Consider the following 23,367-nt stretch of genomic DNA (forward strand, 5'->3'; position numbering starts at 1 on the left):
GACTTGCAGCAGTGGGCTTAGGAATTAAACCTTTGGAACTGCTTATTTCCTAGAATTATGTAAACTCTAAATGTGAGCTGCAGTTTCTGTTGTAGCTTCTTCTATGTGATAATCACACAGGTCAAATGCAATAGTTTCACATATTCTCATGATTGTGTAGTTTAGGAATCATCAGTTACTGGAACTGGCAGTATTTGAGGCAATTTGAGCTTTCATATGCCTTTGTCTGTTCTTTATCTTTTGCCTGGCAATTTCAATAAGAACTGCAGCCTTCTTAGGAAGTCCTTATTCAGACATTAGTGTCTTCAAATTGCCATTTCTTTGTTTCTCTTAAAATTTAATCTCTCCTTTTTCACTGAATTTCTGGATTTGTCCAGTATTCTGTGATCTTATAATACTTCAAATGATCTTTTCCTTCTCTTGCAGTAGCCATATTTTAGGTTTCAGATCTTCTAGCAAATTGTCCTGTGTTTTCTTTTATATTGCGAAAGAGATGTCCTTGGTAGTCTGGCATCTTCAAGCTCTATCACATCCATGTTTGTTGACACTTTCATGTTACACATACCCTTTCCATGTCTTCATCACTTTTAAAGATGACTTATGTTCATAGTTTTCTCTCAACTACACTGGGAATAGGTTGTTTCACTGTTTTCAGTACATTTATAATAATAAGCTTGGTTACACCTTCTTAGCTCTTCTTAAACTTACTATAAACAGAAGGTAAGAATAATTATATTTTGCTGATATGTCAATTTCGCTTGATCCTTAATTCAAGTATGATTTTTAAGTAACTTTTCCAGTGATATGCTTTTTTATCAGGTGGCTTAAACAGGAAGTATGTGGTCTTGTTTTAAACTGAACTTTTTCTTGGTTTGCAATGTATATGAACCATCCATGTAAATACAGAGATATTTTTACATTTTCCTAGCTTTCTGGTTACTGTGCTTTATGACTTGAGTATTGGTGGATCAGCTTTTGCATTCTATGTCTCCCCTGGGGAAAAAAAAATTTAAAAAATCTTCTGTCATCACTTACGTAATTTTCTGTATTCCTTTGATCTAGGACACATTTTAATTTGCTTACAACGTCTTAGTATTCAGTGCAAGTAGAAGATACTGCCTTTTGTAGGTTTTCTTCACTGAGATGATGCATGGGAAGTACTCAGTCTGATACAGGACGAAAAAAAGCTTAAAAACGTAGAGTCTGTATAAGAAAGCTTTTTTTTGTCCTTGTATTACTGTAACTACTATTTACTAGATATTGGTGGGGGATGTTTTTGTGAGTACAATAGATTTTTCCAAGGCTGTAGCAGTGCTTTCTGGAAGCTCTGTGAAATCTTTTTTCAGAGGACTTTGCTGTATGTCATTTCCATTTGTCAAATGTGTGACTGAATATTTTTTCAGTTGCACAGCTCATGTTAGAGGAAAAGGGAAGGCTAAATTCTATGATCTAGGTTATCATAAAGCAGTTAGTGTGTTGGTGTCTTTAAATGAATAGGAGGTTAACGCGGCGGGGGAGGAGGGGTGGAACCAGGCCTCTGCGTTTACCTAAAGTGTCTCCAGGCTATCGAGAGATCACTCCAGCCAGCACTGCCTGGTGCTGTACAGAAAAGCCCTTCTCACACCCGTGCCGGTGTAAGGCACATATTCTCACTCACCCACGGAGTTGGATAACTCGTGCGTTACCAAAGACAAAGAATTCAGAGCGCTCAGTCAGCTGGAGGTTCCAGAGTTTATTCTGAAGGGTTCCAGGGCTAAAAGAGGGCCAGACACCCCAGCCGTCTACATTTAAAGGGGCGGCTGGAGGGTCAGGGGAGAGGAGGCGGGGGGAACACCACAACCAATGGGAGGAGGAAGGCATGCAATCAGGGGTTAGGTTACAGCTGGAGGGATTTACACAATTTGGGGAGGAACCATTGTGTTCTCCAGAGGGGAGGACTAAGAAGGCTTCCACCAGTGGGGTTCTGCTGTATTGGAACCACTCAGCTCCTCAGCAGTTCCTGAGGTGGTATCACCCACCCCAACAACTCCCCCTTCCTTATTTAAAGGAAAGGCCTCCCCTACTTGCTTAGTTAAACACTTCTTGAGGCAACCGAACAAGCTTAGAACAAGGAAAATTATTAGGATCACCCACAGTCCAGTTTTGACTAAGGATGCTAGCCATCCTTGAAGTCCCCACTGTCCGAAAAGATCGCCAATCCAGTCTGTTTCTTTTTCTGTCTTCAGTTCTTTGATTTGATCCTTTATTTTCTGTATCGTCGCGTGGATGCTCTGGCTATGAGATGACAGGTTAAAGCAACACAGTCCTTCGAATTCCTCACAGCCATGTCCATGGGCCAATAAAAGAAAATCGATGGCTGCTCTGTTTTGCAGTGTTGCATGCCTGGTGGTTTCTTCATCTTCAAGAAGCTGAGAGAGGGCACTCGAGGTTAGGTTAGCATGCTTTCCGAGCCAGCACTCAAGGTGGCTAAGTTCACCTAAGGCTTTTGCTGCTGCTACTCCAGGCAGGAAAAACGATGCAGCAATCCTTTTAGACAATGACCAATTGATAATTTCGCTATCACAATTAGGATCTAATTGTTGTATATTTCTTTTTTGGCGGGCCAATCGAGTATGGTTTTTCCAATGCAGAATTTGGGTTTTGTTGGGTGCTAGTACAGAAAGCCTGCCAAGAGTGCACGGTCCCCCTTGGAGCTGGGATGGGATTCCAGACCACGCCTGATTCCCACAAATCAGGAACATACCTTTGGGCAGCATTTTGGGGTGTACAGATGACTCTGTTGGGATGACCTTTTTATCCTGACACCAATTACTGACAGAGTAAACCTTTCCCTGGGGTGTTGCTTTTCTACTATGACTTAATTTCTGGTGTTCTGACCAGGATAATGCCATCCCTCTTTTCGGGCTGAAGACAAACTTGAGGCAAAGGGTAGCCTGGGAGGACCCCAGTAGTAGTAATTCGTGGGGTTCCTCTGGTGCTGTTGCCAGTGTGCTTACCCATTTCTCTCAAGCTTCTTTCTGGGGGAGCACCTCATTTGCAAAAGGCAGTTCATCTTTGTGGAGAGGGATCCCCACCAGGCATGATGAAAGTGGGTCACTGACGCTGCCCATAGACAGGCACATATGGTCTTGCTGGAGTGCTTTTGCCAATGTAACCCACATATTGGTCTTTGGCTGAGGGACAATCCATGCGAGAACCTCTGGTGGTAACAGGATGCAGGAGGTCAGGAGAATGCAGAGGTAGGTAATTACAGGCATGGTGGTAAGAGAGGTATAGGTAGTCCTTTTTCTGTGGGATTTCAAGCAAAAATCATTAAAAGATGGTTTTCTGTTACTTCTTTCTTTTTTCCCCCTCATCCCCCCTTTTTTTTATAAGATACAGGTAATAAGGTTGTGGGTTAGGGAAATACATGAGGGTAACAGATAAGGGATTTGTGGGTTTGGGGAACTGCTTGAAGGAGGCACAAATAGCTGTTCACGTGGCTGGAATCTTGCGCCGACGTCTTCTCCAAGCGGCACTGTTTTTTTTGTCTGGAGTTTCTTTGTCAGTGTCTGGTGTGTTATCTTTCGCTTGCTCAGGAGCTGTCACTGATGGTCGGAGGTAGGGCTTTACATATTTTTTTGGTATCTACTTGGGTCCTGAAGGTGTGGAAACACAAGCATATCCCCTCCCCCATACAATTAGTGAAAAAGGGCTTGATATCTGATGGCTTTCTGGATCTTTGATTAACACTGGTGGTTGTTCTTTTAATTTGGCTTGGGTCGAATTGGTAAAATGCCGGAACACAGGGGGGTCAGGCTCTTTAAACGAACTGTTTAAGAAATTTATTGTAAAAAGGGCTTTGCAGAGTCTCATAATGGGAGAATTGAGTTCTGACCCTCCCCGCTGTTGGTCTAGGACCCTCTTAATTGTTTGGTGGGTCCTCTCAACTATGGATTGTCTTGTGGGGGAGCGGGGGATACTTGTAATGTGTTTGATGCTCCATGAGCTAAAAAACTCTTGAAGTTTGTTAGAGATGTAAGCTGGACCGTTGTCAGTTTTTATCTCAGCAGGAACGCCCAGGGTAGCAAAAGCAAGGAGAAAGTGCTGTATAACATCTCTTGCTTTTTCTCCTGCATGGGCAGATGCAAAAACAGCTCCAGAAAATGTGTTTACGGAAACGTGCACATATTTCAATCTGCCAAACTGGGGGACATGGGTTACATCTGTTTGCTAGACTTCACAGCTGCCTAGACCCCGGGGGTTAACTCCAGATCCTAATGATGGCACTTGGTAGCTCTGACAGTTAGGACAGGTTGCTACAATTGCCCTTGCCTGGTTTCAGGGTAATTTAAACATTCTCATCAGTGCTGGTACATTCTGATGGTAAAATTGATGGCTCAGCTTTGCCTGAGCAAAGGTGTCTGGAATGTTAGGAGCTTTCACCGGCATAGCTAGAGCATCTGCTTTCCAATTCTCTTCAGCAACTGGTCCAGGGAGATCGGTGTGTGACTTTACATGCATCACATGGAACGGCTGCTTTCTGTGGGACAGCAGAAAAACAAGTTTTGAGAGCAGTTTATACAATTTAGGATTTGACACTTCTTTTAGCCAGGCATGTTCTGCTCTGGCGACTACTCCAGCTACATAAGCTGAATCTGTTACCAGATTAATAGGTTCTTCGAACATCTCAAAAGCTCTAACAGCAGCCGCAAGTTCCGCAATTTGCGGTGAGCTTTCAATTATTTGGATATCGTGCTCCCACACTTGCGTTTCGGGATGTTTCTAAGTCACGACTGACTTACGGGATTTCTCGGAGCCATCTGTAAAAACAGTTAGAGCTTTGAGAGGGGTTCGACTTTGGAGTTCTTTTGGGGCCAAATGAAAAGCCGAATTGAATAATTTGTGTTTTGGATGATGATTTGAAATCTTGCCTGGATAACTATCCAGAGCAACTTGAAGGTGTTCATTTGTTTGGAGTAAGTTTGCTAAGGATTCACTTTCCAATGACGGATAGATGCAGGTGAAATCACACCCTGCAAGGGTACGGAGGCGTGCTCTGGCTCTCATAATTAGTTGAGCCACTAGTTTCTTTCTTGTTGTTATGGTTTTGAGCGGCTGATGTGGTAAGAAAATCCACTCTATTATAAGAAGTGGGTTTTTTTGTGCATTGTCTTATTGAAAAATCGGTCCATACAGCCTAGGTGACTCACCCAGAACGAGGAAATTAAAAGGCAACTCAGGACTTGTCCGATGGGCTTGGCGAGAAGACAGGGCAAGCTGTACCTTAGCGATGGATTCTCGGGCCTCCTCTGTGATGACTCGGGGCGAGTCCAGGTGGTCACAGCTTTTCAGGAGGTTAAACAGCGGAGCAAGGTCTTGCGTAGTAATTCCCAGCAGAGGACGAATCCAGTTTATAGAACTACACAGTTGGTGCAAGTCCCGGAGTGTTTTTGGGTTGTCTTTGATGGTGAGCTGCTGGGGTACGATGGTCCGTTCGCTGATGCGGAGTCCCAGGTAGGTCCACGGGCAGGTACGCTGAATCTTTTCTTGCTGGATCTCAAACCCTGCTTTCTCAATGGCTTGAATAGTTTTTTCTAGAGTTAAGTTCAGGTATTTATCATTTGGTGCACAAATTAATACATCATCCATGTAGTGGAGAATGATAGAACGTGCAAACTCTTTGCGGATGGGGGACAGGACGCGAGCCACGTACCATTGGCAAATAGTTGGAGAATTTTTCATACCCTGGGGTAACACACACCAGTGGTATCTGCGCTGGGGGGCTTCCTGGTTTAGGGATGGCACGGAGAAAGCAAACCGAGGAGCATCACTTGGGTGTAGGGGGATTGTGAAGAAACAGTCCTTAATGTCAATGACAGCAAGCTTCTAATTCCTAGGAAGCATTGAGGGTGAGGGCAGGCCAGGCTGTAGGGGTCCCATATCTTCAATGACTTCATTGATTTTCGTGAGGTCTTGGAGGAGCTTTCATTTGTCTTTTCCAGGTTTCTGTATGACAAAGACAGGGGAGTTCTAAGGGCTATTAGATGGTACAATATGACCTTTGGCGAGCTGTTCTTCTACTAGGGATTCTAAAGCGCTGAGCTTCTCTGTGCTTAAGGGCCACTGGGTCACCCACACGGGGTTGCTTGTCTTCCAGGTTAGGGGCGGGGTGGAGTGCACCCCAGTGGCCCCAACTAAAAATCCTGAGATGGAGGTGGGATTACCAGCTGAGTCCCCCACTGGGTAAGGAGATCTCTGCCCCAGAGGGTAAAACTAGAGTCAATTACGTACGGGCGGATGGTGGCTGTGTGACCTTCAGGGCTTTCTATGATGATATTATTTGTACTCCTCTGGGAAGTTGCTGACCCTCCTATGCTTGTGATTCTGCCGCCTGCTGGTTTGGTCTTCCAGTCCTGGGGTCATTCTGCTCGAGAAATGATGGTTACATCGGCCCCTGTGTCTACTATCCCCGTTAGGTAAGCAGTGGATTTATCATTGTGTAGTTTACAATGCATCATGGGCTTGTCTGCGCCTACAACTTCTGCCCACCATATGGAAGGTGTTCTGTGGCACCTGGGGTGGTTTTCAGGTAGTATGATAGCTTGTGCTACTACCTGACCCTTTGATAGAAACCAGGGAGTGTTGTTACAGGAGACAGAAATTTGTACTTGTCCATTGGGGTCTATTTTGTGCACCTCAGGTAAAATAAAAAGTTCAGGTGGACCATGCTTAGTGTCCCCGACTACTAGAATGTTCACAGTCCTGTCAAAAGGTTTTTCAAAGCTCACATATATGTGTTGTTGATTTCCATTGCGGAAGTGGTGTGTATCAGTACTTACAAGACAGAGTCTCTTGTCCGTTCCGCTGTGTGGTGTGCTGTTATCATCCGTGGCAGGGGTGGCAGGGCAGGGAGAGACGGCTGTAGAATTTGTGTCCCAGCGCGGAGCCGTGCCGCGCTTCACTGTTCGTTTCTCTGGTCTTTCTGATGGTGATGCTGGCAGGGACAGCCTGGGGGCACAGCTTCAGTATTATTGTTAGTATTTCTCTTAACACGCTTTGGTTTAGGGCAGTTTTTGGTAATGTGTTCAAAACTCCCACAATTATAACATCTCCGTGGGGGTTTCTGAGAAGCTGCTAGTGCTTCTGCTACCCCTTTTGAAACAGCTTGGGCTATGGCTGCCTCAGGAGATGCTAATTTGGTGCAAGCCTCAATCATCTGATCGAGGGTAGGAGGTGGGTCTAGTGGGAGTGCCTGGAGGACTTTTTTACAACTCTCATTAGCATTCGCCATAGCTAATGCACGCAGCAGCTCCTTTTGGGCTTCTGGATTCCCAACTTGCTTTTCAACTGACTCTTTTAGTCTATCGAAGAATTTTATAAAGGACTCATCGATAGTTTGTTTTATGGTGGAGAAATTCAGAGAGGGAGTGGAATCCGAGGGGGTTGAGAGCAAAGCTCTGTCAGCCTCTCTTTTGATATCTTCTAAAATCAGTTCAGGCAATTGTCTCGCTTGATCTTGGGGTTTAACCAGGTTTCCTTCCCCGCAAAGATCATCTAGTGTTATGTGAGCCCTGTTGGGATCTCTGTGATATACCTGGAGGAGGTCTTTTAATTGTTTTCTCCAAGTTTTGTCCCACAGCATGTATTCTCTAGGTGACAGAAGGCATGCCATAAGATTTTTTATATCATATGGGACCAGTACATTCGCAGCAAAGGTAGCTTGGAGTAGGTTCTTAAAGTAAGGGGAGTTACGCCCAAAATCCTTCCCTGCCTTGCACATCTCTTTTATCTGTGCATATGGGAGGGCATCCCAGCGGGGGTTCCCTCCAGCTCTATTATAATGGACTGGAGCAGCAGTGACAGAGATTTTGTTGGCTAATTCCCAGTGCCCCTCGTGTGCTGCTTGTCTGCGTATATCAAGCCAGGGATCCTCTTCAGAATCGCTGCTTTCCTCATCCGAAGAAGAACAGGCAGCCCGACGCCGGTGCCGGCGGGGCTGGCTCTTCCTCTGTCGCTGGCCGGCTCCGTTGCCGTGGGAACCGGGGAGGAGCGGGGCTGCAGGAGCAGTGCTGCAGGGGAGGGGGGGGTGAACGAGGGAGGGACCCGCGCCCGGATGGGATCTCCCCGCAGGGGGCAGGGCTGACGCAGGGACGACACCCGACACCGCGTCGGGGGGTGAACCCGGCGCAGGAATACTCGATGATGCAAGGGGCGGGGTCGATGCCAGCCCGGGAATTTTAAGCTGATAAGGATCAGGCATGCTAGCTTGTAGCTCCACGTGGTCCGCGCCATATGGACCCGCGGCAGGGGGGGGTGACGCGTGGTTCGTGCCGTCTCGTGAGAAACATGGAGTCAAGGTAGGGAGGTTTTGGGGAGCTGGGAAGAGGGTGAGGGACAGGCTCGAGCCGGGCTGGCCAGACCCGGCTGGAGCAGGGGATAGGGGAGAGAGCGCTCTTCCCCCCTGGGGTTCCGAGGGTTTGGGGACAGCGGGGGAGGGAACAGACACGGGGGAGGCAGCACGAGAGAGATCTGAATTTTTAGGCAGAACTGTTTCAGTCTTGGCGTTCTTAACAGACTTATAAATCACTACAAACAAAGGGAGAAAATTAGCAACCTTTCGATCCCCAGCCTGTGTGAGAACAGTCAGCTCGTGTCCGATTTTATCCCAAAAGCTAAGAGATTGAACAGTAGCTACAGAAACATTTGGAAAGATGTTAAAAATCCAGCGAACAAAACATTTTAAATTCCCCTTAGAGAACTGGGAATTATCTGACTTAAGAGTAGTTTTAAGGGAGGTATAAAGCTCTGATTGAGGACGGGTTAACTTCCCACCCATATTCCCCAAATAAATTCTTCCCAACACCGAAAGAAAAAAATTAAGGAGAAAAACAAAAGGAGGATTCACCCCAGCAAAGCCTCACTTACCGCCTCGAGGCTTCCGAGAGTGTAAAAGAAATTTCGGCGTGGTTCTCTGGTTTGGCCGATATCTCCTGTCCCAGACAAACGGAGATTTCTCGGCTGCCTCTTTAAACAGATCTAATAAAACTTAGACCTGTTTTCGAGGGAAGTAGCTGCTCCGATCGTGACATCTATGGCATAAAGCCTTCCGAGACACTTTCAGGGATTTTTCAGGTCCCTGTACCGAGCGCCACTTAACGCGGCGGGGGAGGAGGGGTGGAACCAGGCCTCTGCGTTTACCTAAAGTGTCTCCAGGCTATCGAGAGATCACTCCAGCCAGCACTGCCTGGTGCTGTACAGAAAAGCCCTTCTCACAGCCGTGCCGGTGTAAGGCACATATTCTCACTCACCCACGGAGTTGGATAACTCGTGCGTTACCAGAGACAAAGAATTCAGAGCGCTCAGTCAGCCGGAGGTTCCAGAGGTTTATTCTGAAGGGTTCCGGCGTGAAAAGAGGACGAGACACCCCAGCCGTCTACATTTAAAGGGGCGGCTGGAGGGTCAGGGGAGAGGAGGCGGGGGGAACACCACAACCAATGGGAGGAGGAAGGCATGGGATCATGGGTTAGGTTACAGCTGGGGGGATTTACATAATTTGGGGAGGAACCATCGTGTTCTCCAGGGGGGAGGACTAAGAAGGCTTCCACCAGTGGGGTTCTGCTGTGTTGGAACCACTCAGCTCCTCAGCAGTTCCTGAGATGGTATCACCCACCCCAACAGGAGGTAATGTGGGAATGGGATGGGCATGTCTTAATTAAGAGAGCTGGGGTTTTTCAGCATGGAAAAGAGAATGCTCCAGGGAGATCTCACTGTGACCTTCCAAAACTTAAAAAGGGCTTATAAAAAAGAGGGAAAGTGGCTTTTTACATAGACAGATAGTGATAGGACATAGGGGAATGGTTTTAAACTGAAAAAATGAGATATTTATGACGAGATGTTAGGAAGAAATTCTCTGCTGTGAAGGTGGTGAGGAACTGGAACAGGTTGCCCTGAGAAGTTGTGGATGCCCCATCCCTGGAAGTGTTCAAGGCTGGGCTGGGCAGGGTTTTGAGCAACCTGGTCTAGTGGAAGGTGTTCCTGCCCACAGCCAGGGGTTGGAACAAGATGATCTTTAAGGTCACTTCCAATCCAGGCCTTTCTATGATTCTTTGACTTCCAGGATTCTAATTCCATGTTCAATAACAAAAGATCACTAAAACCCTGTGTTCAAGACTGTAGTCTGTTGTCTTACATTTAAAGTATGTCTAGTCTTCTGATATCTCAAAAGTTTAGGAAATCTCAAAATAGGAGAGAAAAGTTTACCTGACATCATTCTTGAACACTGCTTGCCTTTCTCAATGTGTAAGTTGTTATACACAGTTAAAGTATTTTTAAGCTGAAGAATATAGTAGATTGTGGGATAACTTGGTAGTTATTTGCAAATCAATTTTTAATAGCATTTAAAAATGGGTGTTAATGAAATATATTTGGTGAAATAGTACATTTGTACAGTGTCAGCTACACTGATGATGTGAATTGTCAACGTGTGTAAAATCCAGCTTTCTGCTTTTTAAAAAAAAGTCCTAAAGCTTTCATGTTATGCTTCCATATTACTAAAGCCTCTGTAACTGACACCAGACAACGTACTTCTGTTTACACTGGAGCTACATTTGTTATGTGAATGGAAAAATGCATATGAAGTTATTTCCTTGTTACATCCCCTGAGCTTCACTTCTCCGTCTGCTAGTCCAAAGCTTAGTCTCATGTAGGGTGAACTGGTAAAGCAAAAGGTGCTTGGAAGGAATTTGTAATCTTGTGTTATTCCATTGGTGGGAGCGTAGACTGTTCCCAGCACATTCTTAATCTAAAATCATGGCTCACCATGCTCCACAGAAAAAAAATCTTGCAAAGTATTTATCATTACTTTAAATTTAGGGCAGTTCACTTAGCTTTGTGTCTTCTTGAGAGGTTCTTGATAAAACTGTATCCTTGAAGTCAAGCTCTCTTCATAACCATTCTGCAAAAGGCTTATGATCATCAGCTTGTTGGGAAAGTATTTCAGATGAAATATTTTTTTGAAATATTACACCATAAATCATTTCATCATCCAGTTTAAACAAGAGAACATATATATCACTTGCCTTTGGAAATTTAACCTTAAAATGTTCGTATGTTTTAAGCACACCAGAAGGAGGGTCTTGTCTTCTGCTGTATTTCATAGAGATTTCTCGAATATATTTCTAACTCTATGTATGCAACTGTATTCAAATTTGTTTGCTCTTCTAATTTAATTTTTTTTAGGACTTGATAACCTGCTGGATGAAAATAGAATATCAGATTTGACCCAGACATACCAGCTGTTCAGCCGGGTGAAAGGTGGGCAGCAGATCCTTTTGCAACACTGGAGTGAATACATCAAGGTATTTCAAAGATCTATTACTAATGTAAAAATTTATGCTGTTAAAAAATTCTTTTGTCAAAGCCAAGAATAACATGTAGATGTATCACCAAGCTTCTGTTTTAAGTAAATACGGGAAGGGATGTTAATGCTTCCCCCTCAGTAACTATCACATGATGCGAAACAGCAACACCTGCTTTGGTTTTAAATTTTTACTTGGAAATTGCTTTCCTTATAGGTTTGAATGTTATACAGGATGTTTTGATTGCTTTGCTGTTAAATAGAGCCACATGCACATGTGTTAAGAGTGTGCTGGACAGTATTATGTGTTTTGCTGCAAATACACTCAACTGTTTACACATTTGCAAAACCAGTCAAACATCAGATGTCACAATTCTGCAGATTAGCAGTGGTATTTGTAACCAGCCTACAGTATATGATGAGTATTAAAGCTATTGGGAAGGGAATGCTCCTACTGAAAATAATCCATCATCAGTCATGTTTAGAAGCTTTGGGTTTGTTAGTTAGGCATGATATGCATGTATTACGTATATAGTATGCTGCCCCAGAGAACTTGCAGTCTAGTGCTCTTGCAAGATGAAGGCAGGAAGGCTTCACAGAAGGTTATTCTCCTGGAGCTGATAATTCCCAATGGTGTGGTTCTCCCCTGAATTGCTGATGTGTTCATTAGCCTTCAGGACTAAGTGCACAACATCAGTTAACTCCAGAGGAGCCTTTTCTGCACACCTGTGTCTGGAGTTCATTGTGATCCACCAACATTGCAGCTCATGGGAGTGAAACATGGTTACCCTGTGCCCCCAGAACCAAGGTGGAGTTTACTCCTTAGGGTATTGTCCAATTGAATGGTTTGCTGTGGCTGAGGAGGAGCATCTTCTTCCTTTCTCCCAGATCAGGTCACTGACTTAAACCTAGTGCTGCCTGCCACACCATAGGCTATTCTGTGATGCACTTTATCGCAATACCTGGGCAAGGTTAGTTTTATCCCAGGTTTAGTATGCTAAAGAGATTCACAGAAAAGTCCATGTGCTGGGCCAAGAAAAGAGGCAGGAGTTCAAGATGGGTAAAAAATAAGGAAAGGAACCTCTCCTTCCACAGCAGTGAGTGGTTAACTTTGCTTATCAATACCCTGTATCTCACAGAATCAGACTTCTTACAGCTTTAAGATGGTTTTGCACATTCTCAAAAACCTAGAAAACCTTTTCTGTAGTGTCAGTAAATCTCCTCCTTCCAAACGTTCTGTATGACAGAATGCAGTAAAGAGAGGCTTCAAGAACTTCTAACATGTATCTTGTGAGCCAAGTTACTGGGGTAGATGTCTGTGCTCCATTGTAATCACTTTTTTGTGATTTCAGAGGTGTGATTTGGATTTCTGTATCTTGGTTTTATGTCTGTAGAATGGGGGGAAAGCCCTGCAATTTAGGAATGTTCCTGATAGCGACTGAGATGCCCAAATGCTGTGTTAATGAAGGGGAAATTGTGATAAGTGGAAGATAGTATGGACTGGGTGATCATCAGAGATCTCTTCCAGCCAAAACCATTCTGTGATACACATGTTGAATCTAAGGACCTTGGGAGCCTTGTGTTCAGCTTTACTCTGAAATGGTACTTGAGAGAAAGCTCCATGAAAGATGACAATGGCTAATTAGATAATGCGGTGGGAATTCTGAGGTTCTGAGAGGGATTTTCCCCTATCTCTTGTACTGTAGTTGGCTAACATACTTCAGTCGGTGAAAATATACCAATTGAAGACTGTTTTGCTGTTGCTGTGCAGATGTTCCTCTTTCTCACCTTGGAAAACTGATCATTCTGTCCAGGGCACTGATCAGTGTTACTAAGCAAATGTAAATTGTCCAGTAGCTGAAAATCCTCTGTTACAGGATATTTTGGTTCATTAGACAAATGGTGTTGTATCTCTTAAAATAATAAAACTAGGAACAGGAAGAGAAAGTTAAGAGTGTGGCTGCTGCTTGTGCATGAGAAAGTTTTGTTTCCTTGCAAGTCAGCTAGGATTTTTTTGGTTTAGAGCCCTTGTTGAAAGAGAAATCTTGGAGTGCTGAGCAGCAGTTGAGTTTTTGCTACCTGTTTAATCAATTAAGCTCTCTAGTGGGTTTAATAAAAATAGTGCAGAGTTTTCCTTTATACTTAACGTCTCTGAGGCAGTTTCCATATAATTTATTTTACATGAATCATAGTTCTGTATCTCACTGTAAACTTTTACATCATAGTCATGTCTACTGTGTGTTTATTTAATTATTTTTTTACTTTTGTCTTAAATGTAAATAATCTTTAAATCAAACACTAATGTTTGAAATCCATAAATGTGTGTCTAGTTTTTATTTTAAATTTCAATACATCTCATTTTTTAAAAACTTGATGTCATAAGTAGCTCTGTAAAATTTACTTTTCCTAATGATAAATTTTATAAGGGTTAATGTGTCTGTTGGGGGAGATAGGTAGCACTTTAAAGTATTTTACTATCAAAAGTGTTTGTTTTACAGAACTTTGGGACAACAATAGTGGTTAATCCTGAAAAAGACAAGGATATGGTGCAAGAGCTACTAGATTTTAAGGATAAAGTGGACCATATCATAGAAGTGTGCTTTCAGAAAAATGAAAAATTTATAAACTTGATGAAGGAGTCCTTTGAAACATTTATCAACAAGAGACCAAATAAGCCTGCAGAATTGATAGGTACACAAATATTTTTCTGTAAAATATTTCAAAAATCTCTAGAAAGCATGATAATGCTGCTGAGTGTGCTAGTGCAATAGTGGTGCAGTCGCATTCTGCTTTAGGAGCCTGGTTTTTGGGATACGAGGCAAACATCAACCTGGGTGTGTGGTGGGACCCAAGAGCTTGGGTGTGCTGTAGGGCTGTCCTGGTGGGACATGTCACCCTCCTGTCCCTGCTCTGCTGCTTGCACGGGGCCTGGTGCTAGCAACTGCTCAGTGGAGCACTGGGGCTACCACGGAACTGAATGGTCAAGGGCAAAGAGCAGCTGTGGCAAGTAAAAGGGAGCTGGCTTTAATTGTGCTGGTAGAGGAGTTCTGAGGATGTTCTGGGTCTCTCAGAAGGGAGGAAGTACAGCCCATCCATCTGCCTTGAAGGCCGATGTTGGAATAACAATTTTAAAGCCTTCAGACACAAGGAGTTTTAATAGAGGGGGGGAAAAACCACTACCCTAACAGGAGAACTAGTGCTTATTAAGGGGAAAGATAATAACAAATACTTTAAAAATACTTCTACTTAGTTCATCACTGATCTGGCAAAAGCTATCCTGACTGTTTGCCTGCTGTAAAACAAGCTGTGGCATTTTACACCAGGAGAGGATCCTGCTCCTTGGTTGTTTATATTTTCTCTGTACATTCTTTTGCCTTTATTTAGCTTATTTTGTGTCTTCCTTCTAAAATCAGCTTTATGTGGGCCAGATTGCACAACACAGTGATACAGGTTAAAGCCGTGCTATTGCTGTTGTCATTGTGGATTGTAGTGTTCCAGCTCCCACCGAAGTTTTCTTCTTACACAGAAGGTTGTGTAAGGATACTAATGTGGCTTAATAAATACTTAGCTAAACTCAAGGCTTAACCTTATTTCTGGCATTCTGAAACTACTAACTGGAAAGCATTGCTTCTGTTTAAATTTTAATATGCTCCTACCAAGGAGCATGAGGGACATGGTTAAGGTCTACAAAAATATACTACTCTTTATGTTGTTTGTTTCTGTTTCTCATAAAATACATTCATATACATTGTACGCTTCCAGAACATTGTCTTTCAACAAGTGATGTCCTTGTTATGACTTGAACACAAAATGTGGGAATTGCTAATGCATTAATTTTAATTATTATACTGTATTCATTTTTGCCTTGGACTGTTCCTTTTTCTAGTACTTTTCCATTATGTCAGTAATACAGTAGGACTCTGTCATTCCACTGAATGTAGGGATGGGAAAAAGGAAAATAGAAAATTTAGCGCTTATCGCATATTTTAACATATAGCAATATTTAATGGATAGTAATATTCCAAGCAGGAGATGCTTAACTTGGTTATTTTAGATTTATTTTTTAAGCTGTTACATAATTTTATTTATTTGTAGCAAAATATGTGGATTCCAAGTTAAGAGCTGGTAACAAAGAAGCAACAGATGAAGAGCTGGAAAGAATCCTTGACAAAATCATGATCATTTTTAGATTCATTCATGGTAAGAAATAGCAGTTCACAATTAAAACTGTTCCCCTTGCTACTAGCAGGGCTGCTTTCCTCTGAATGTAAGAGACCTTTTTCAGCATGAATTTCTGCTCAACTTGACCTTTAATTCAGGTTGCCTTACAGCTGAAGGAGCGCAATAAATATACTGGGGAGGACAAATAGTTCTATGGGGATTGGCAAGTTACAGACCTTTCAGAGTCTTGTGAGTGGAGACCTGAGAGTTAGAGGTGTTGCTGGAAGTTTTTTCATATAAATTAACCACATGTGTAACCACAACCTCCCTTCTAATGACAGTACAGACTTTCTCTTCCCTTTCCACTTATGTATGCTGTAGGTAAAAAGTATGAAAACCCAGCAACTAATGACTTCTCTTTTCTCATCATGGTTGAGAGGGAACACAGAGGAGGGAAAAAGTGTTATTGCTGGGTTCACTGCCTTTCAAATGTACTTCACTCATGTTTGTCTATATCTGAGCAAAACCCTTGAATGCATTAGGCAAATTTTTTTTTCCTAAATTGGATATCAAAAAACCAGTGGTCTAATCCAATAGAGATGCATGGTCACTGTTTTGAGGGAAGTGGAATGTGTATCCTGGGCTGGGGTAGAATAGCAGGAACTCCCCAATTCTGTGTTAGTTTGTCTGAGATCTATGGAGTTCTCTCATAAAAATCCCAAATAAGTACAATATAATGGGAAGGCAGTCAAGTCATAAAGTGGTAAAATTTTCATAATTGAATCATAATTGCGTCATTTTTGTCAGATGGAGATGGTGAATTAAAACAGTTGTACTGGCAACTTGCCAGCCTAAGAGATTAATTTCTGTTAATCTGAAACTTTCACCAGCTCTATTTCTCTGCATATTTTTTGTAGTATTGAGCTAAAAGTGCAAGTTTTATTTTGAGCTGTCCAGGATATAGGAGTTCTTTTAAGAGCAGATGATTATTAGTAGGTAATTTCTGGGCATTGGCCTTTTCGATAATATCTTGATGGAGCTGTTTCATTAAACATCACTTCACCAGGATAGGACAGAGAAGGTAAAAGATTATCAGAACCACTAAATGGGAAGGTGTTTGTAAGGAAATACTAGTGGCTTCTGTAGGCAGCACAAGTAGTGGCTTGAGTTAATTTGTTTTTCTTTAAAGGGAAACACCTTGCTGGTATCTTTGCACTGTCAGTAGGAAGAAGCTTGGGTTTCAGGTGTGAAAGTTTATGGGTGTCTGTATGACTCCTGCAATTCAAAAGGCAATTGGCAAACCAAGTGAGAAGACTTCTAGACTTCTGACAATTTTTCTTCACCTTAGGCTATTAAAGTATATTCTTTAATACACAGAAACACTCTCATTCCCCCCACTTTTTTTTTTTAATAAATTGGACCACTGGAGGGAGAATGTTCTTCTGGACCCCAGAGTAATTTAATTTGTTTTTCAGTTGATTCAATGGGAAATACAAGGCAGCCCAAGTTCCTGGGGCAGAAATAAGAAATAAAGTAAATAATTTGCAAAATATGTTTAAAAATATTAAAATATAAAAAGAACAAGTTGTCTACCTGTTTTTCTTCACTGCTTCATAGTGAATATTGTTCTGTTGATCAGCTTGTCCCAAGAAAAGCTTGTGTCGCAAACCGGAGGGGAAATGATGCACATAGAATGTATAATTTCATTTGCATTTTATTTTTTTGTTTCAATTTCATTACAGGGAAAGATGTTTTTGAAGCCTTTTATAAAAAAGACTTGGCCAAAAGGCTGCTGGTTGGAAAAAGTGCATCAGTAGATGCTGAGAAGTCCATGTTGTCAAAGCTTAAACATGGTAGGTTTCTTCAGCTGTGTTAAATTTGTATTACTTTTTGGCATGCAAATTGGAATCCCTATTTTCTCATGGTCTTAAGAAGTGCCAAGACAGATTTTAAATAATAGCTGGATAGCTCTTACTTAAATACTTAGATACATACATTACAGCTTTCTTTGCTCAATGAGAACGGTTGGGCTGACCCTTAGATATGAGATTGGTTCATTTAATATACCTACAGAGGAGAAAAATCCTGGAAACTTGTACCTGTTTCTGAGTGCTCTGTAACCTGGCAAATGTGACCCAGCTGTCTCAGGTTAAATGTTTATCACTTGTTCTGTGCTTCTTTGTAATTGTGGGATCTTTGCTTTTTTTTTTTTTTTTTTGTGTGTGTGACAGAATGTGGTGCTGCTTTTACCAGCAAACTGGAGGGCATGTTCAAGGACATGGAACTGTCCAAAGATGTCATGGTACAGTTTAAGCAGGTACATTTAGCTTTTGTTTGTTTACTAAATTTTCAGCAGTCATGGGGAAGTAATTAATGGTGTTACACCTTGGATTAAGCTAAAATTAAACAAAACAACTTTTGAGCAGGTCTTATTCATAATAACAGTATCTACTTATAGTTCTGTTCATAGAACAGAATTTATTTACTGGATACAATAATTTTACAGTTTGATTCCTTTTTAAGTAAATTACTCTCTAAATACCACATAGTAATTTAGTTGACTGACATCCTGGAAAGTCTGTATCCCTTCATTCTGTAAACTGGTACTGCTCTAATGAATTCTTCGTGAGTGGCCCAGACCAGAGAAACTCCCTGAACGTTGCTGAGTGCACTGAAACCTTGCATGTCTCAGCCCCAAAGTGTCCAGCCTGTTGGTGACAGAGGGAATGCTTGCAGGAAATACTGTACATGTTCACCCTGTTGCATTTCTCCCTGGCCACTTGCTTGGGGGCTTTACTGAAGTCAGGATGCTGGGTTAGAGCTCTGACCCAGGACAATACCTGTAATAAAATACTAGAGTGACTCTTCTGTCCCCGATTTTGCAGTCTGGCTTGTCTGAGGCGCTGCTCCAATTACATGAAAAAAATTTAGTCTAACAAATGCAGAAGTCCAAGGGGATTCTTTTGATCTTATAGTCCTTGCCATGGTTTCTGATCAAAAGCTTTTCTTCTGCTTTATTTGCACGTGTTTAAAGTTTCTTTGACCTTAGTACCCTGTACAGACAGTGGTCTAGGATATTTAAAGGCATGTTGATCTTTTCTTTTTACTCCCAACTGCCTGCTGTGTTTTGAAATTGGGGAAGGGGTCATTAGTTATTCAAAATCCTGGTAGGGCATGTCTAACCAAGGATGTGGCCTGTAGAAGTTTTTCATTGTTATACTAACCTTAAATTTCTGATTTAACTATATATATTTTCTAATTTAGTATGCAGACAGTATACTTGAATTATTTTTGTCTCTTGTGTTTTAGTATATGCAGAACCAAAGTGACCCAGGAAATATAGACCTGACAGTAAATATATTAACTATGGGATATTGGCCAACTTATACACCTATGGAAGTCCACTTAAATTCAGAGGTTGGTATTTGAATTCTTCGTCTAAATACTTCTTCTAATTCTTCTAAATTCTTATAGAATTGAATCATTATCACAGGGTGAATTAATGTCCTTCATTTAATGTTTTTCTGCTAGATATTTAAGGGGCTTATGTAATTTTAAATGTTCCAGAATTGCAAAAAAATGTAGTTGATAAAATCCATTTTTTTCAGATTATTATTTTACTCAGTGTGGGTTTTTTTACTTGCATAATAATAATAATGGGAATAAAATCATTGCCACACTGCATTGCAGACAAGCACTGAAAGGTTGACAGTTGGTCAGTTCACCTTTAGTCAATCTTTAACTACATTGGTTAGGAGCTTTGAACTAGCCAGTAGTTATGTTACTGCACATTCCTTATTTTTGCAGGATTCTTCCTCTATTCCCTGCAATATGACACACAAAACCAGCCCCTGCATTTGAATAGTATTTGCATGAAAAAGGATTGCTTCCAAGTTGAGAGATTTTTGCAAAGCTCCTGCCAGTAGTGATTTGGGTTGAAATGTGTATTTGGAGTCTCAATTTGCTGCAGTATCTTGCTTGATCTAAGGTCTGGGAAACACTTGAGGCCAGAGGGTGTAATGGGGTTCCCACTCAGTTTGGAAGATATGGAAGCTCTTGTGCTCTTGCTCCTGAGGTGTCTTTTTCTCCGTGGGAGACTACTTCCAAAGGATCCACCCTGAGCAACACCTCATGAAAATGGAAGGGTAGAACCCCCCTACTTGAAAGTAAGAGGGCATAAAGTAGTGGAATTGGACTGGAGTTCCATTCCATCCACAAACTACAGGAAGAACTTAAGAGCAGATGGTGCTAGCCAGTGTAAAAGTGTGAGATATATGCTATTTGTCCCGTGACTTCTTGATCAGATTCAAAGTCTGGGAGAAAACTAGTATCTATTTTTGGGGTTTAAAACCCTTTACAGGGGAGTTTATTTGACTGTTATTTAAAACAAAACAAGCAAGTTAAAAACCCAAGGACAATTTAGTTATTTTTTAATTGAGGCTTTCTTTTGTGCATAATAGTACCAGTGTACTTGGGAGCAGAATTTTGCTCTTTTTATTAAGTTTTTCCCACAAAAGAACCTATTCTAAAACATGGTAGAGGAGAGTGAAGAAATTATGTGTGAAATCATTCAGTATCACTGCACTGGTATAATGTTAATGTTTTTCTCTCTTTTCTTTACAGATGATAAAGCTTCAAGAAGTATTTAAAACCTTTTACCTGGGAAAACACAGTGGTCGGAAACTTCAGTGGCAGACCACTTTAGGGCATGCTGTCCTAAAGGCAGAATTTAAGGAAGTAAGTTTGCTTGTTCAATGCCTTGCCTGTTGGGATAAAATTTAAATCAGTTACTTGGAATCTAATAATGCATTATATTTTTTTAATTATAGTAACATTTCTGTGGAGGAACAATCACAGTTCAACACTTATTTTGTACAGAAAGTAGGCTTTTTATAATTGAACTGAAATACTACCTTGCTAACAAGACAACAGTGTGATACCTTTTGATAATATTAATTTCATAAGAATTGTTGCTCATTCAAAAAAATTAGGTTGTAATAAAGCAAGAAATTTAAAAAAACACAGCATTTTTTATTTTTAATCTGGAATTGTTTTGATCGTAGAAATCCTGGTGATGCTTTTAGTATGCTTGACATACAAAAAGAGACTGAAGGGTGTTAGTCATGTGATGGCTCTGGTTAAAATTTAAATGCTTGTTGAATTATTTAGGTGTTAAATAACTGCATTGTTTGTTCATGTGGTTTTGTTTTGTCTCATGCAGTATCTTGCCTTGTAATAGTGCAGCTTCACTCAGTCACAGCAAAGACAAAAAAAAACCCTTGAATCCTTTTACTAATTCATTGTGAATATTAACTTGAGTTAATTATGGAGAGATTCACTATTGATGACGGCAATACCAAAATTTCATGTATTATAATTGAAATGAAGTAAAGGATGTGAAGTAAATACCAGGCCATTCTAATGAGCTTCTGCTGTGTACTGTATTGTTACTGTTAGAGGAGAAAAAAAAAGAGGTTTTAAAAATAATCCTGTTTCCTCAATACTACATTCAGGCAGATTTTTCTGTATGCCAGGCATTCTAAATTTCTTCTAGAAGTAAAAAAATTGATGTATACTTTCCATAACTGTCAAATGTAGGGGGTACAATAGACTATTCTCTGCATATTACTATTATTTGTTATTTCTCTTTTAGGGGAAGAAGGAGTTTCAAGTATCGCTCTTTCAGACATTAGTATTGCTTATGTTTAATGAAGGAGATGAATTCAGTTTTGAAGAAATTAAAATGGCTACTGGTGTAGGTAGGAATAATACTTTCTGATCCTTAAATGTATTCATCAAGTGATTGCCAATTATGATTTGGTATGTAAAAGCCTAATCATAAGAATTTTTTCATGATCATTAGGACAAACTTTATGCACCAATAGCATATACACATCAAAAGAGATGAGGAAAACACACTGTAGGTGTTTCTTAGAGTATTTTCTTAGTGTGCAAAATGGATGCTTCACAAAATTACTAGTGAGAGATGTGTAGCATGTGGTACTACTAACAACCAATGAGATTTACAAAATGTATCATTGCAATTCTTAAAATTAAGTAGTGATAAAGACTGTTGTGTGTACAGAATATTTTTGCTCCCTTTTGGTTTCACGTACTGTATTTTGAAAATGACCTGTTGTAGAATGCTGCCATTTAGGGGTTATTCAAGAGAGTATTTTCAATTGAATTGAGAGCTCACCTGCGTTGCCCATTACTGTTGCTGGGGTGCCCCCTTAACAGCGGGTCTGATTTGTTCAGAGCAGCAGTGTGTACTGGGTGTGTACTTTGTAGCTGTCTGCCTCTGCACTTGAGCCTGAAGGACAAAGAAGACTGAGGAACTGAGTACAGTTTTCCTTTTTACCCATCTGCAGCATCTGTCTTCTGTGTTTTTATGTTCTTCGGTGGTTTTTGTTTCCAAATTCATACACTTTCTTGAAATAGTTACAGATGCAACACCATCTCTTTATTCTCTGGAAGTTCTGCATCAATCAGCAGCTTATACCCAGTAGTCCTTCACATGTTGAAACTTAAGATCAGCCCCATACAGAAGCATCTAAAACAGTATTTGAGCCCACACAAGTACTAAAATACTGTAATATATTTACTAAAGTACTGTAAAATGGGGATAGCAAGAATCCCTGTGGTTCAGACTGATGCATTGCAGAAGGAAGTACAGTCTGGGTGCTCCATTGTGTCTCAGTGCTTCAAGTTGCTTAGTCATCCTCTCCATTAATGGTAAGGGAGCTGAAGAAAATCCATGCCAATGATAATAATCATCAAGATAGTCTGGAGAGGCTCATTAGGCTGGAGTACAGTGTTTACAGGAAAAACACAGCTTCATGGAAGGCTTATCCAGGTCCTGCTTTCCCAGCCTGGATTGCTGTCCCTTGGAGCTTGCATTCTGGCTGCTTGACAGCAACAGATAAAATCTGCTGCATGGAAATCCATTCCATTATAGCACAAAATAAGGAATTCAATGGCCTGTTTTTAAGACAGCTGTCTGGAATTGATAGTTGGGAGATACCTATATGTCATTGCACAGAGTGGCATATCTGTATTTCTCTCTAAGGAGAAATAGTGTAGAAATTTAGGTAATAAGGACAGTTCATGGTCCACAGAGTTCCTGTAAGACCAGAATGAATGACATGGAATCACAGAATGGCTTGGATTGTAAGGGATCCTTGAGATCATCTATTTCCAGTCCCCCCTGCCTTCCATTAAACCACATTGCTCAGAGCCCCATCCAACCTGGCCTTGAACACTTCCAGGGATGGGGCATCCACAGCTTCTCTGGGCACCCTATTCCAGTGCCTCACGACCCTCACAATAAAGAATTTCTTTCTAATATCTAATCTATTCTGTTCCATTTGAAGCCATTCCCTCTTGTCGTGTCGCTACGTGGTACTGTAAAAAGTCTCTCTGCATTTTTCTTGTAGGGATTAACTGGCAGTGGTGGGAACTTGTGTTTTCTGGTTACTGTTAAAATAAATTATCATCACTCGCTTTAATGAGATTATCCCTGGTATGTTAGGACAGTGAGAAAATGTATAAACTGTTACTCAGAGAAAGAATAGTCACCATCTCTCTAACAGTGCTGCTTTGAGTTGTGTTGTCCATATATACTTTGTGCTTTTACGTGCCTTGTTATCAAGGAAACTTCTAGGAGCTTCTTTGTACTTCCGGGATTGATGGGTAATTGCAGATTCCTTCCTTGTAACCTGTGACTTCACATGCAAAACTCCAAAGTGTTTTAATGGGATCCTTGTGTTTGGACAAAAACACGACTCAACAATCTGCATTTACTGAAGTTGAAACACACAAAATGTCTCAAGAGTCATAAATGCCTGTTGAGCCCATGTGGTTTAAAG

The 23,367-nt window shown here is 41.3% G+C and overlaps 1 protein-coding gene and 1 pseudogene across 1 annotated transcript in view; one reads left to right on the top strand and one right to left on the bottom strand.

The window, feature by feature from the left end:
- The window catches only part of CUL4A (cullin 4A), a 42,844-nt gene that overhangs the window by 15,503 nt on the left and 3,974 nt on the right, over nt 1–23,367 (top strand). Inside the window, exons 10-17 of the mRNA XM_085053258.1 lie at nt 11,221–11,339; nt 13,837–14,029; nt 15,434–15,538; nt 17,242–17,352; nt 17,731–17,816; nt 18,809–18,916; nt 20,123–20,236; nt 21,153–21,258. Coding sequence (XP_084909384.1) covers nt 11,221–11,339; nt 13,837–14,029; nt 15,434–15,538; nt 17,242–17,352; nt 17,731–17,816; nt 18,809–18,916; nt 20,123–20,236; nt 21,153–21,258 — 942 coding nt within the window. The remainder of the gene's footprint in view (nt 1–11,220; nt 11,340–13,836; nt 14,030–15,433; nt 15,539–17,241; nt 17,353–17,730; nt 17,817–18,808; nt 18,917–20,122; nt 20,237–21,152; nt 21,259–23,367) is intronic.
- On the bottom strand, nt 1,938–3,257 carry LOC146444354 (uncharacterized; annotated as a pseudogene).

The sequence above is a fragment of the Lichenostomus cassidix genome, chromosome 1, assembly GCF_008360975.1.
Source record: "Lichenostomus cassidix isolate B80296 chromosome 1, HeHo_3.0, whole genome shotgun sequence".
NCBI lineage: Eukaryota > Metazoa > Chordata > Aves > Passeriformes > Meliphagidae > Lichenostomus > Lichenostomus cassidix.